The 13,981-nt window shown below is 45.2% G+C and overlaps 1 protein-coding gene across 2 annotated transcripts in view; it reads right to left on the reverse strand.

Annotated features, from left to right (window-relative positions):
* SLC22A18 (solute carrier family 22 member 18) overlaps positions 1–13,981 on the reverse strand; it is a 49,400-nt gene that overhangs the window by 13,729 nt on the left and 21,690 nt on the right. For both annotated transcript variants that reach the window (XM_040701383.2, XM_046942032.1), the window contains 3 exons: positions 6,464–6,579; positions 5,846–5,941; positions 1,107–1,207 (listed from right to left, as the gene is read on the reverse strand). In XM_040701383.2, coding sequence (XP_040557317.1) covers positions 1,107–1,207; positions 5,846–5,941; positions 6,464–6,579 — 313 coding nt within the window. The remainder of the gene's footprint in view (positions 1–1,106; positions 1,208–5,845; positions 5,942–6,463; positions 6,580–13,981) is intronic.

Raw genomic sequence — 13,981 nt, forward strand, 5'->3', positions numbered from 1 at the left:
GAGGACTTCAGAGGGCGACTCTAAGGCCTGAATGCATCCTAGAGATCCTGGTCTAGGAGGTGGCACACAAAGACTAATGTAGAGCAGGCCTCCATGAGACCCTCATACTTGGGCCAGATGTGTGCTACGGGAAGCAGCTGCTGATCACCCCACTTGCAGCAGCAAAGCTGGTTTCCTTCCCGATGCAAATGACAGCAAGTGTGAAGCACGTGGGACTGAGGCACAGACCACCAAATATCCCACTCCCAGAGCAGCACAGAGAAGGTATGAAACCGACACAACGCCAGATCCAGATCACAAGGGACTTAAATTACTATTTCAAGATGGGGAGATCCTCTGAATCACACAGGAACTCTGCGGCACTACGCAGGAAAGGAAGGCATTCTAACAAGACCACCCTCCTTCAGGATATTGCTTGCCTTGCATTTCTGCCTTCTGTTGCTCTTCCTGCAGAATTATTAGCCTCTTCCTCCAAATAACACAGCACCACTGTTTTGGGCTGCGCTATCACCATTATTTTTGGCTGTGCTATGACATAATTCAGCTAATTTTTCACTCTTGCCTATTTTGCCAATCTCCTAACTGTGTTCCATGGCCCATCTTCTTATTTTTTTGGAAGTGCAAGCTTGCTGCACTAGTTTCCCCACAGAAGGAATGAGTCCTTCCTCTACACTCAGGGCATCTGCAAAAAATGCCAGTAAGCGCATCTACCTACACAAATGCACAGGTGCTACTAAGCTAAATGTAAACGAGCTAACCTACAGAACTGAAAACCCTGTAATTGAGGCCTGTTAACTTCAATGTAAGTTTTGTTACAGGAATCAGGATGACATGCCAGTCGTTGGAAATCTTAGCTCCACAGCTTTAAGATCCACAAGAGGGGATAAGGGGAGAAGGTCTCCAAGATGCTGCTCACTTTGCTTGCTTTCCATTCCAAGGAACAGAATTAATTTGGAGGCACTTTAATTTTTTGAAGCGGAATTACACATAGCAGAGCTATGAGTGTATTTATGATCTGCGTGTCAATACGATGCCTGGATTTAGGAGAATATGTGTAAAAAACGTAGCAAGGTGCACATCAGACGGCAGTTTGGCACTTCACTTACCATCTGAAGGACACCAAAATATGACATCAGGTATCCAGACTCCACTGCTTCCAATCCAAAGAACTCAATCGAGATGATGGAAAACATAATCAGGAACAAACCTAGAGGGAGGGTTAATGAGAAGTACACATCAGTATGCCCTCAGTGCTGCACTGGCCCAGCCCCGGCTCCCAGCGTGAGTCAGGAGCTCTCCCTGGGTTTATAGGTACTGGATATAAATAGGAGCAGAATCCTCCTCGAAGCCAGAACTGCAATTTAGTCTTTAAATGTTCACTTTTTTATCCCCTTTGCTTTCATCTTTAAATAATGTGACTATGTAGGCTGTAGGTTCAGCTGTTTATAATAAACTAGTAAATATTTTTATCACCCACGGCAGACTAAGCATTAAGGCAGCAAGAAAACATTTGTTCAGACAAGACCGTAACCATAGAATAATCTGATTGGATTCCTCCTCCCTTTTGCCTAACTTTAGCTTTCCACCATTGGGAACGCTGCCTGGGAAACAACCCGGTGACATCAGACTAAACAGAAAGGTTTCACTGCACACCCCAGCAGCAATTTCAGCCCCATGTGAAACCTCTCCCATGGCTTGAGAGTGGTGTCAACAGAAACAGTCGGGGAAGTACGGACAGGAACAGCAGGCACGAGGTGCACTCATCTATTAAGGCAGTTCCTGGAAAATGCCCACTCAGTCCTACCTAAAAATGCAGTTGTGTGCATTTCCCACGGCACCTAACATACACAAACACAGACATGTGTCTGTACACTCCATTACACAAAACAAGCCACCAAATTACAAACATTCATAGAATCAGAAGGATTGGAAAAGGCCACTAAGATCGCCTAGTCCAACCATCTACCCATCCCCACCACGTCCACTACTGGGACAGAACATTGCTCACTGAAGAATGGGTTTGCAGTATGCACCTGCTGCCTCTCCCAACACACTTCAGGTGGACAAAGACAGCAGGAAATTGGACTCTGTGTGTCAGCATCCCCAGTGCTGACAATCTGATGCTGCTGGGAGAGGAGGAAAGAGTAGATGACCTGCAGGGGTCCACTCCTGCCCTGCTTTGGAGGGCCCTCCGAGGTGCACAGACCTGGTGAGCTGGGAGCTGCAGTCCTCTCCTTAATGACAGAAGAGCACAGGAGGAAAGGAGTGAGGACCGAAAGCAGCCTGTGGCCTGGCTAGGTGAGTCACCAGCCCGCACCACAGGAAGGCTCTCACCCGCATTTCCCGGAAGTGTGGGGAGAACCATCCCTAATTGCTGACTGCAGTGTGCTGCATTCACCCCAAGCACAACCACATCCACCCACTGCGGGCAGACAATGCAACCTGTTTTCCTTATAGGGCCCATTTGTACAGGAAACACACTTTTTCAGTGAAACCCTACAAAAGATAAAACTCACGCTGAAGGCTTTGGGGATGGGTGAGATAGTGGGGAAGTGGTCAGTTCTGCAGTGTCCTCACCTGACCTGCCCAAAATCTGCCTTTGGATGGAAGGATGCACACCCAAACCAATAGGCCCAACCACCCCACATCCAGCAGGTTTCTGGGGCTCCTTTCCTCACCCCAGCTGGTTCTGGGCAAAATAAAAAGCACCTCACCCTGCTGCTTCCCATGGGTCTGGGGAAGGTGCTGGTGTGCCTGGTGCTTGTGAAGAATTTTGGCTCTGTCACACCACTCCGTGGGGAGCGCCTGCTGTTATCCTTTTGCTTTGAAACGCCTCCTAGCTCGAGCCAGGTTAGGGTAACATGCAAACAGCAGCGTTTTCTCCTCACATCCAAAACAGACAACAGAGCTGCAGATGTTTATAAAAGACACACGTGAAGAAATGAAAGAAAAACCACACTTGGCTTTACTCACAGGGAGATCAGATCAGGGTGCGTCTCCTTTCACCCAGCAGCCTCAATGCGCCAATACCTGGCAGGACTCAGCCTTCCCACACTGCTGTCTCTTCCCAGTGCCATGCACCAGCTCTTGCAGCTGAGCTCTTTTAAAGTCCTTCACCCAGCTTAGATTTTGATCTCTGTACTCCAAAGGAGCTCATTTCTATCTCTGCAGGGAGGTAGCTGTGCTCCTTCAACGGTGTTACGCACCGCACTGAGGGACATGGTTTAGAGGTATGGTGGTGATGGTTTGATGGACTAGATGACCCTTCTCAGTGGTCTTTTCCATCCTTAATGATTCTATGCTTCTGTTGCATGGCTACTTCGGAGATGCAAAAATCCCTAAGATGGGAGGTACCCCATGCCCATACAACTGCCTGGGCAAGGCAGACCCTCCTTGTCCCCTATTCTTTCAGTGACTCAGAGATCTCAGAAGTTTACCTTCCTGAGGATGCCTGCACCAGGAGTGAACCCTTTACAAAACCTCGCACTGAGCAGCAAATAATGATGGGCATGCAGCATGAGGCAGGAAAACAGTTTGTAAGATGCAGTAAAAGTGAGGAAGAGCACCAAAGAGACAGCAAGCAGTGGCTTTGGGAGGGTGTATACGGCAAAGTTTCTGTAGCAAGGTGAGGGTGGTCTGCAGAGGTAGCTACTGTGAAAAGGGAGCAGGTTATTCCAAACCCAAAGATTCCTACAAGCAGTTACTATCAGTATTTTCAAAGCCCTCATGATCTCCAAGCACCAAGGGGTATGTTTGACATTTCTGCCCTCATGTTTGGCTTTCTGTCCCCTATCTACCTCAAGGCAATGACACTCGCTTTGTTGAACGGGCAGTCCAGCCGTACTGGAGAGACCCACTGACCCTCCATCCCTCAGCAGCCATCTCTGCTTTGATGGAGCCATCTCTGCTTTGATGCAAACCGGGGAGGAGGTTTACAAAACCCAGCCCTGCAGCCCTCTTTCTGTCTCAAATATATTCATTTTGGACAACAATGATATCTGTATGGAACAGGCGATTCTCCTCTGTGTATATCATGCACTTGTTTACGAGGTAAATAAAGAAAGGTCTGTAATTTGGCTGGTCTAATTAATTACACAGTTGCAGAAGGGAGATGAAAGGTGAATGAGACCGGTAGGAGCTCAGCCTCCAGGCATGAGTTGCAAAGGAAGAAGGGGTGTCCAAATCCCCTTTTGGCTGCAATCCTGTGGTCAGTGACCTGAAGAGAGACCTGTGAACAGAAATGCCTTGGATCGTAATCACTCCTAGCCATAGTGCTCTGTTTGCAGCAGGAATGCCTCCAGTAAACCCATTCCTGCTCCTCTTGAGTTATTCCCACCCATTCCAGTAACAAGTAGCTCATGTCCTTCCCTGAATCTCAGCCTCACATTCCATCCTGTTTGCCTACAAGTTCCTTTGCAGTTGGGGCAGGAGATGTTTGTTTTGCTCCTGTGTGCATTTTTGCTGTGCATGGGAAAAGAAGAATGTCTTCTGCAACACAGAGGCATCCGCATTTCAGCAGCGATGACTAAACCAGGGTGCATCTCACCCATCTGTTGGAAAAAGTACAGCGCACAGGAAATTACAGTGCAGATTGCAAATGGATGTGGTCTCAATATGGTGTTTTTAAACAGGGAGGAGAACGCTGCTTTAAGCTGAGAAATGAGCCAGAATCAGAAAAGAAAACCCTATTGGAATGTCACTTGGCTATCTTGTTCTACGAAATGCTGTTGTTTTATAAACATTCTTTAAAACACAGTTTTAAAGGTTAGTTTCATAAGAATCTAAGAGATGCACACTTTGGGCCAGCCACCCTTCCACAGAGATGCTGTCCTCTCTAGTGGTGGGAGCAGGACCAGCTGGCATCATTGATCTCAGCCAAGGCCAAGTATGCACTGAAACAAAAGAAAAAAAATCAGGAACACTTTTCTCCCTTTCATATTATTCTACAGCTCCAGCCAGTCTTGGCAAGATGTTAGAAGAACCTGGTCACGGCCAGAAATGACATCCCCGTCTCATTCAGCCATTCTCTGTAGCCAAATCTACCTTCATTTGTAAATGGAATTTACAGTTTACAAACCAGAACTTAATGACAGAATCATTAAGGTTGGAAAAGACCTCTGTGATCATCCAGGGCAACCGTCCCAACTACCAAATGGACCATTGGGTCTGTGCTACACAATAGAACGTGTCAAGACTGTGAATGATTCAACAGGAGCAGGGGGACAGGTGGGTTTGGGGGTATATTTGAAGCAGCCCATTATGACCCAACATGAGAAAAATCAGCAGAATATTCAAAGAGAAGAACAAGCACCACCACCATCAAGCAAAGGAAGAAATAGAACTAAGTGGCTCCCTTGTGCACAGCAGCAATTAACAACCCGTCTGACCACATCTTGTCCAGCTATAGCTTTAAATTGTCAGGAAAAAGTTAGGCTATGCATCCTTCCCTCCCCTTAAAATCATTAACTAAAATCAAGAGGGACATCAGTGTTTTTGACAGGGTACAGACAACTTGCCTCTGCTCTGAAGAGGTTCCAACCTAAACAGAAATGACAGAGAAGAGAACTATCCTTTTACAGCCATGGGACCAGGCAGAGCAATTAAGTGATATGCCAACAGTCACAAAAGAGGCCTGTGACTAGTGGTCTGTTTTACATTAATTCCAGGTTTTTGACTCTGTGTAGCTGAGAGCATCTGGAAGTATGAGTGCTGAGGTACGAGCCAAATCCCCACTTCTCCATGATTACACACAGTGTGGTTTCAGTAACTTCAGACCAGCCTGGTCTCCAGTGTATGTCTTCTTATTATAAATACATCAGCAACCATGGTAAAGAGTGAGATTTACCTATGGGAAATCCAGAAAGGACCTTGACTAAGAAGATTTCCATTACTCCCGGAAACTTCAACACACGTAGGATTTCTCTGATGTTGAATACACTACCTACAGAAGATAACGTATTGAATAATGTTATATTTAAACAGGTTAGAGATAGGGAACAAGAAACTCACCCCATCGTGGTGAGTACTCATATCTTGTAATAACAGTGTTCTACACACTAGGCAATGGCTCTCCATGTGATGCTTTCTGGGAACTCAGAAGGGCAAATCCTAATAGGAACTGTATGAGTGGGTAAATAACAGTTGCAAGAGTTAATTCTTCTATGGGACTGAATTTGGCAGGTGAAGCTTTGGGCTTGGAAAACTGTGTTGAAACTGTGGACAGTCCATATGCAAAATGAATTAGATGACCGCATCCTCAGCATTCCTAAATCCTTCTCATCTGACACAAACTCATCTCCTGGGAAGTACTTTCTCACAAGCATGGAGAGGATGAGGCACTGTGAGCAAAGAGGGGCACCTTTCTGTCTATAAACACAATCTTAAATCCTTTATCAGATTCATTCCAGCGTGCCAGCTGCCAGCACTATTCATGTGCTATTTAATAAAAGAACTAAATACTTACTGTGTTCTGTCTTACGATGTTCTGACTTCGGCTTAGATGGAGAAGGGATCCAAACTACTGATAGTACGGTATTTATGAGACTTCCCACCAGCCCAAAATACATGGGAACAAAAATGCTGCAAAAAGGAAAAAAGTACAGGTAAGAAAGTAATCATTATAAACAGAAGACAGATACTCCTCCATCCTGCAAAGGCTAGAGCACTTGGCTGTCTTTACTTAGATGAGGAACAACTCCCTTGAAGCTGCAATATGTAAGGCTGTAAAAGATCTCTTATACAGAGCAAGTGCTTGTGAGGATCCATCTAATTTCCCATCTAATCTCAGTTTCATTCATTCACTATTATCTCACGGCTTGCAACTTTTCTCATTGAAATCAAATGAAGTTCGGGAGTGAAGGAAGTGCTCAGGATCATTACAGATAGTAGAATACAGCTCAACGTACAACCAGACCTGAAAACAGCAGAGATATATCACCACTTGAAAAGAAATCACTAAAAATATTAAACATGATTTACAAAACCTTCCAAGGAAGCAAGTAAATAGCACAGGGATTGATGCTTTTTCCTCTCTCTGAAGGTGCCCCAAACCATATCAACATTTCATCTGTCCATCAGAGGCCCAAACTTTGGCTCTTTGACCAATGTGGGCCACATCCTTAGATGCAGATCCAGTTAACAGTTATTAACACCAGTGTTATGATGATGAAAAAGAACAATTGCAAGTTATCTAATAAAACCCAAACACAAAGGTCAACAGAGGCAAAGGTCAACAGAGTCAATAAGAAGTCCTCAATTATCACCATCCTCTTAATAGAGGGGATTAGGAAGCAACTCCTCCTGGACTTTAAGGGCTCGTGGGGAGATTTTAGACTCTGATGGCTTAAACTTCAGCAAACACAGCTGGAACAAAGTCTAGGGCTGGAAGACTGAATCTTGGGAAACTCGAGTTGCAAACCAAAGAAAAACTACCGTTTGTGTTTAACAGCAAGAGCAATTACCCACTAAGCAAACCAGATCGTTAAAAGTACTTCCTCTCATGTTGACCCTGAAAGTCAAAGGGGATTTATTTGTAAAATGTATGCTTAAAGCCTATTGCAGGGTACAGATCTGGGGGTGGAAATCCCCAGCTGAAATAGGCCGATGTCACAAAGGAGAAAAGATAAGGAGACCATTGCACTTTGGCCCTTAGCAAAGGTGTGTGGATGAGGAGATGTCTCCATTCACTTGGAGGTGAACGTTCCATCGCCTCATCAAACAGGACACAAAAGAGAGCTGCAAGATATGAACCAATGCTTTCCATGCACCTGCTGGTGATGTCGGCCACCACCCGGCTTTTTACTGCTGCTTTCCTTGTCAGACCGTGGTGTATATTTTCCATGGAATAACCAGCAGCACTAATTGTAAAAGCCTCAAGTTTCCTCCGTGCTAGGAAAAGCACAGTGTGAGTAAATTCTGGAGCGTTATAGAGACAGCCAAGGATTGAGATGCAAACAACCAAGAAAAGCATCAAAGGGCAAATATATATATATATATATATATATATATATATATATATATATATATATATATATATATATATATATATATGTATGTATGTATGTATGTATGTATATATAAGTATTCCTCTTAGGAGCAACAAAGCTAGATAATATCTTCCTGCTAATAGGCTTAGAGCAGTAATTTAGACCTGCTGCATTCTACCCGCCAAGCTGTTCCACTAATTACCCTGGACCACAAAATTAGTCATTTACTGGGTCACTATTTTTTAATTTTAATGCAGCAGATTGCCCTTTTCTGATTTAAAATTATGTACAGAACAGTTCCCGATCCACTGAAATCAACATTTTGACCCAAATTTTTATCCAAGAAATCTGGAATTTTTAGTTTGCATTGCAACATAAATGAACTTTGTTAACGAGATAAAAAAATAAAAAGAACCAAAAGAAGTAACTGCTCCAGCTGGATTCCTTTTTTTTTCCTTTCTTCTATATTTCATTCTGATGTGGAAAAAATGCATCACAAAACCTTTCACTGGGCAGAAAAAACATTTTCTTTCCAGTCCTATTTTCTCCTAAGGTTTCCTCTATTTCCCATGTGCCAACACAAATACATTTTACCCTTCAGGTCCAAGAGGAACCACAGCAAGGACCAACAAAGAGCAAAGGAACACCTGATAAAACCAGTAAGTAATGAATGTACTTCACTGAAAGCAAAGGACCAATAATTCATTCTTAGGAAAGGGAGGGGAGAAACTTGAAATGTTACACATTTGGAAAAACCTGGGCTTGCCTTCACAAATTCATAGAATTCTGTACACTTGGACTCTGAATTCAGAGAAATCCAGCAAAATATAGAACACAAAATCACATTTCCCAGAAAGTCTGAAGTATTCAAAATCATCTGAAAATCCCTTTTCATAACCACAGCATTCTGTAAGTGCCCACCTATTAGCACTGTTAGCATTTCCTGGTGGTAATGGGGGCAGCTACACACAGCTTGTCTCACACGGCAGGGACAAACTCTGGGGCTGGCAGTAATGTGCCCGTGTCCTGGAAACCACCTCTCTTGTTTGTTTGTTTATTTGCTTAAGAAAGATTAAACAAAACCAGCAGTCATAAAACTGCAATATTGGTACAGTGGGCCATTCATTATCTTTTTTTTTCTTCCTGATTTTTCTGTTAGAACATGTGAACTTGCTTCCCTTGGAAGCATCTGCTCCACGCCCTTACTAAGCCCTGGAGATGATGAGTCCATTTCTTATGCATCACAAAGGGTAAAATGTCAAAATCAGTCTTAAATACAGAGACCTGAGCACCTCACTGCCATCAGGAACAGAGTCAGTTCTGCCTGTGCTCTTACTGGGGATCCCAGCAGCACAGGGCAAGAGAGGGGGGAAAGCAACCCCTGGGCCATCCAAGTCATGGCCTCTCTAAAGGAAGATCTGCAGCTGGGCATAGTCCCTGGCCTCGTATGATGACACTTGTGTCGTACTACAGAGCTGTGCCACCAACCAGTGGGGTTACTGACCAAAGAAAACCCAACCAAAGCTGCAAGGCAACCATCAAAGGGTACTTTTTACAGGCTTTAAGGTAGGGGTATAGAAATGAAAGATGAGTATTGGAACAGGCTGCCCAGGGAGGTGGTGCACGCTTCTCTGTACGTGGGAAAAACCCAACCCACACCCATGGAACTGCTGGGAGTGGTGTTGCACCCTGAGCAGGTGGCTGGGAAGGAGGTGGTGATAGTCAGGAGGATGGCACAGACTGTATCCCATGACAGCTCTGAGCAACAGCTCCTTTCTTTGCTTGTTTGGCTTATCAGAAAAGGACTTCCGCCAAGAAAGGAAGCGGCGGCACTACTGAGACAAATGAGGCACATAAACAAGGCTGCTACTATGGGACCTCTCCCCTTCCCCTTCCTGCCCCCCCTCCCATCCCTTCACATCAGCCATGGGGCCAGCACGCATCCTGCCAAAACCAGAAGCAGATTTCCTGAACAATAGGAACAAGGAAGGCCACAGGCAGAGCTAATGCTGTTACATGAAAAGATTGATTTTTGCTGTGTTGATAGCTTGCTCTGATTTTAAGCTTTCAGAAACATGATTAAAACACAAACAGAGGTTCCAGGAAACCACGAGCCCGTAACATAGAATCAGAGCATCATTAAAGTTGGAAAAAGACCACTAAGATCATTTAATCCAGCAGCCCACATATCACCAATATTGCCTACTGAGCCATATCCCTAAGTACCACATCTATACATTTCTTGAACACGTCCATAGATGGTGGTGACTCCACCACCTCCTTGGCAGCAATATCAGTTAAACGCTCCTCAATAACCAAAGCCTTCCCCCTCTCCCTCCCCTTGCCATTTTCCTAAAGCCGTTAAGCCAGTGTGGCATTAAAAGCACCTCCATGGAGGTAGCAACCCAGAAGAGGAGAACTGGAGGTGCCCCTAGACACGATGCAAAGCCCTGAGAAGACAGCAGCACTTGTATCTCAAAGCTCACTTTGTAGCCTGTGGCTGTTGATGACAGGATGACAGGTAGGATTTCCCATCTGGAAACTCCATCCCTAATGTTGGTGGGAAAGCAGAATTAATGACAAAACCATGAATAATACAGACACAGTAAAGAGATTAAACCCAGCAAAAATGGTCCAGCATTTGAGGTTGGCTAAAAGATGATTGAATTTATTCCCCTCTGTCACTCCACCAACCTTTGAGTTTACTGTCAAGTACCGTAAAACAGAGCACCTATTGTGGGATACTCACTTGAGCAGGGGGGCTGGGCTCGATGATGCTTGTAGGGGTTGGAAGGGACCACAATTCTGTGATTCTGTGATTATGCTTTTTATTGCACAGGGCGTCCCTCAGACTGCAGGCTGATTTCAGAGTCTCCAGCTCCAAAAATAAAGGATGAGGAGAATCAACAGGACAAACGTGTGCTTTTTCTACAGATGTCACCTTCACACCAAGTCCTGTGTGCCCCTGAAGTCATGACAGGTCACACAAGAAGCTTCAGAAGAACCTGGCGGACATCATAGCCAATGCAGATCTTGGGATGTGGGTCCTGGCCAAACAAATGTGGATGTATACACATTAATATGTGCATATATGTGTGAGCACCTGCAGAGCAGGTGCGCGGTAGTTCTTGGTGGAAGTACCTCTGGCTGTAACAAAACCTGAGGCTTGCTGCTGGCCAAGAGGCTGCACTGGGGCTGTGCGTGCAGTGAGATAGCATCAGCCACATTCTGATTAGCATTCCAGCCACAGAGCCCTGCTCAGCATGCAAAGCACGGGAGAAAAAGTGCGTGTGTAATTGCACAATTAAATGTTGCGTCAATACAGCAGTTCTTTCTAGGAGGAAGCCGTTCCTGATGCTTCCCTGAGGATTAAAGGATCAATGTGTATTTCTGCAGTGAATGGGATTGTGTTTGTTTTCTTTCTCTTTTTCTTAATAAAGTCAAAGTTGAACATGGAGAGAGTGCAGATTGCTTTTTAGTGACTCACTCCTACTTCAAAACAATGCTGTATAAAGCTTGCATTCATAGCCAGCCCAGATTCCTTAATGAGCTCTGAAAGGACTCTCAAAATATTTCTTTGATTGCAGTCCGGCCACACTCTCCACTCATCCACTCACACCCTACGAGAGGGGCGGCCAGGGGGAACAGCTGGTGGTTGGGAAGGAAAAGAAAGGCAAAAAACTGAGATGAATAAACCCCTCAGGTGAAACCCTGATACCAAACCATCTGTTAAGCAGCATTGTGTCCCCAGACTAGGCTTGGTCTAGATGATCTTAGTGGTCCTGTCCAACCTTAGCGATCCTATCATTCTAAGAAAATGAGCAGCAGTCAGACCTCTGCTCCAGGACCAAAAGAGACCAAAAAGCAAGCACAGAATTTCACTGAAGACCACGTTTGTATTTCTTGAAAAGCAAGCAAACAAACAAAAATCCCTCCTAAATCAAAAATTGACTTACTTAGCCTCAAACTATTTCACATATTTCCCAAGACTGCTATGCAAAGGCATAGAGACAGGCAGGCTTGCCCAGCCCAGGGAAAGAACCAGCACAGTGATACAATGGCATGAACGAACGCGGCATGAGCCTATCCTTGGCACTCCTGCCTAAGCAAATACCCTTGGTGAAAAGAGTATGTGGAGTGAAGGGCAGAGCTGGATGCTAGCTGAAGGACCACTACATCCCAAGTGGAAACGAACATAGCCCCCATGGGACATATGTATGCCAGATGTAGATGCCCTTTTCTCTCTTGCTCCTTGTGAAGCAGACAGTAAGTACATCACAAGATGTAGGATTACTTATCCAGACCACATTGACCATATTTCACTTGCAGCCCTTCAGTTAGACTCCTTGAGTTGCAAACATTTCATTATTTCACTCGCAACCTATGATTCTTCTAGAGACAGCATAAAACCAGTCAATACCTGCCTTCACCCACACATTCATTGCCCTGATGCAACTGGACACCGTGACCAGGATGCCCTTTTGTTGCCTCTTGCTTTTAGATGACCAGCACAGGATGACTGCTGTTCTAGGGAGAGGAAGAGGCTCTTCTGTGCTGCAGTGGGTTTGACCTGGTCATGGGCAGGCCGAGGAGGGAGTGAAGTTTCACATGTACACCCTAAGCATAGTTCCTCGAGGGTGCGAATGTGTCATCCATAGACAAGTACTCATTCAACTGTTTAATTCTGATCTGGAAAATCTGAGGGGCAGGAAAGGGAAAAAGATGAATGCTTGGACATGCAGCATGGGCATGATGCGTCACTCATTTCCACCAGAACTGGGGCAGGGAGGGACATCGAAAGTTAGCACAACAGCAGGGCAAAGAGCTGGGAGCAGCAACAGGAGAGGAATGTTGAGGCTGTCTTGTATTAGGGACACCAGGCATGGGATGGGGATATAACTTCACATAGTTATGTGTTAGCAGAGCTACTTGGGGCTTAACGTGCCTTATGGGACACTGTGAAGAGCTGGGCAGGACGCTAATCTCTTGGCAGCTGGAGCACGCTGCTGGTGCCAGCACTCTTCTAGGGAACTCAGCTAATTACCGGAAGAGGCATATCAGTTACGCATGAAAAAAGAGTGGGTGGATTTGCATACTTGGTCCATAATCCACCATTAAATTCAAGTGTCATTAATGTTTGTGTGTGCTCTTTTCTGATAAAATATCCTATTTCAAAATACTCACTTGGCTAACTCAAAGCTTGCACTTGTTTGTGTCATTACTGCTTTTCCCTGTTGCACAGTCCCTTCAGCATCTCTGTGCACCAAACACCTGCACCTTTACATTCATTTATAAAAAATGGAGGAAAGAACATTCACTCCCCAGAAGATCATAGCCAGCTGGCTGACTAAGGCACTGCTTCTTCCGTGGTCTCATCCTTATGTCTACAAATGGAGGAGTCCAGACAAGGACCGAGGATGAGTTCACTGATTGATCAAGGGCTTGCAACACCTGGCTTCAGTCCCAGCAGTTCTAATCCTGGATGAGCTGGGGCAGGCCAAGATAGGGATCAGAAAGTAGGTGTAAATGGTCAGCTCTCGAAACAGGCACATCCCACCGGTGCGGCCAGGACTTGTGTTGCTCGATCTATCTGCAAACCATCTGGAACAGCAGCGAGGTAAGGAAGCTTGCTGAGGACACACAGCTTGCAGAGCACTGGGAGAAAGAGCAGACGTGGGGAACTGCACAGGGCACTCACAGGACCGAAAGGCTGGGTAATAAAATAGCACTCAAAAGTCAGAGCAGATTAAATATCAAGCGATGTACATGGGGAAAACAAGTCTTAAATTCAGAAATGAAAGGATGGTTTCTGAAGCACTTATTACTACTCAGCACTGAGACCTTTGGACGAGCACAGGCAATTTGACAAAGGCATCGCTAAGTGCTCAGCTAATACAGCTCTTAGGGAGTACTATGAAAGAAATTCAACCAGAGAAGCAAACATCATTATACCGCTGTATCAACCCCTGGTTCACCAGCACACTGTAGAGCACGTG

This window comes from Gallus gallus, chromosome 5 (genome assembly GCF_016699485.2).
Source record: "Gallus gallus isolate bGalGal1 chromosome 5, bGalGal1.mat.broiler.GRCg7b, whole genome shotgun sequence".
NCBI classification, from domain to species: domain Eukaryota; kingdom Metazoa; phylum Chordata; class Aves; order Galliformes; family Phasianidae; genus Gallus; species Gallus gallus.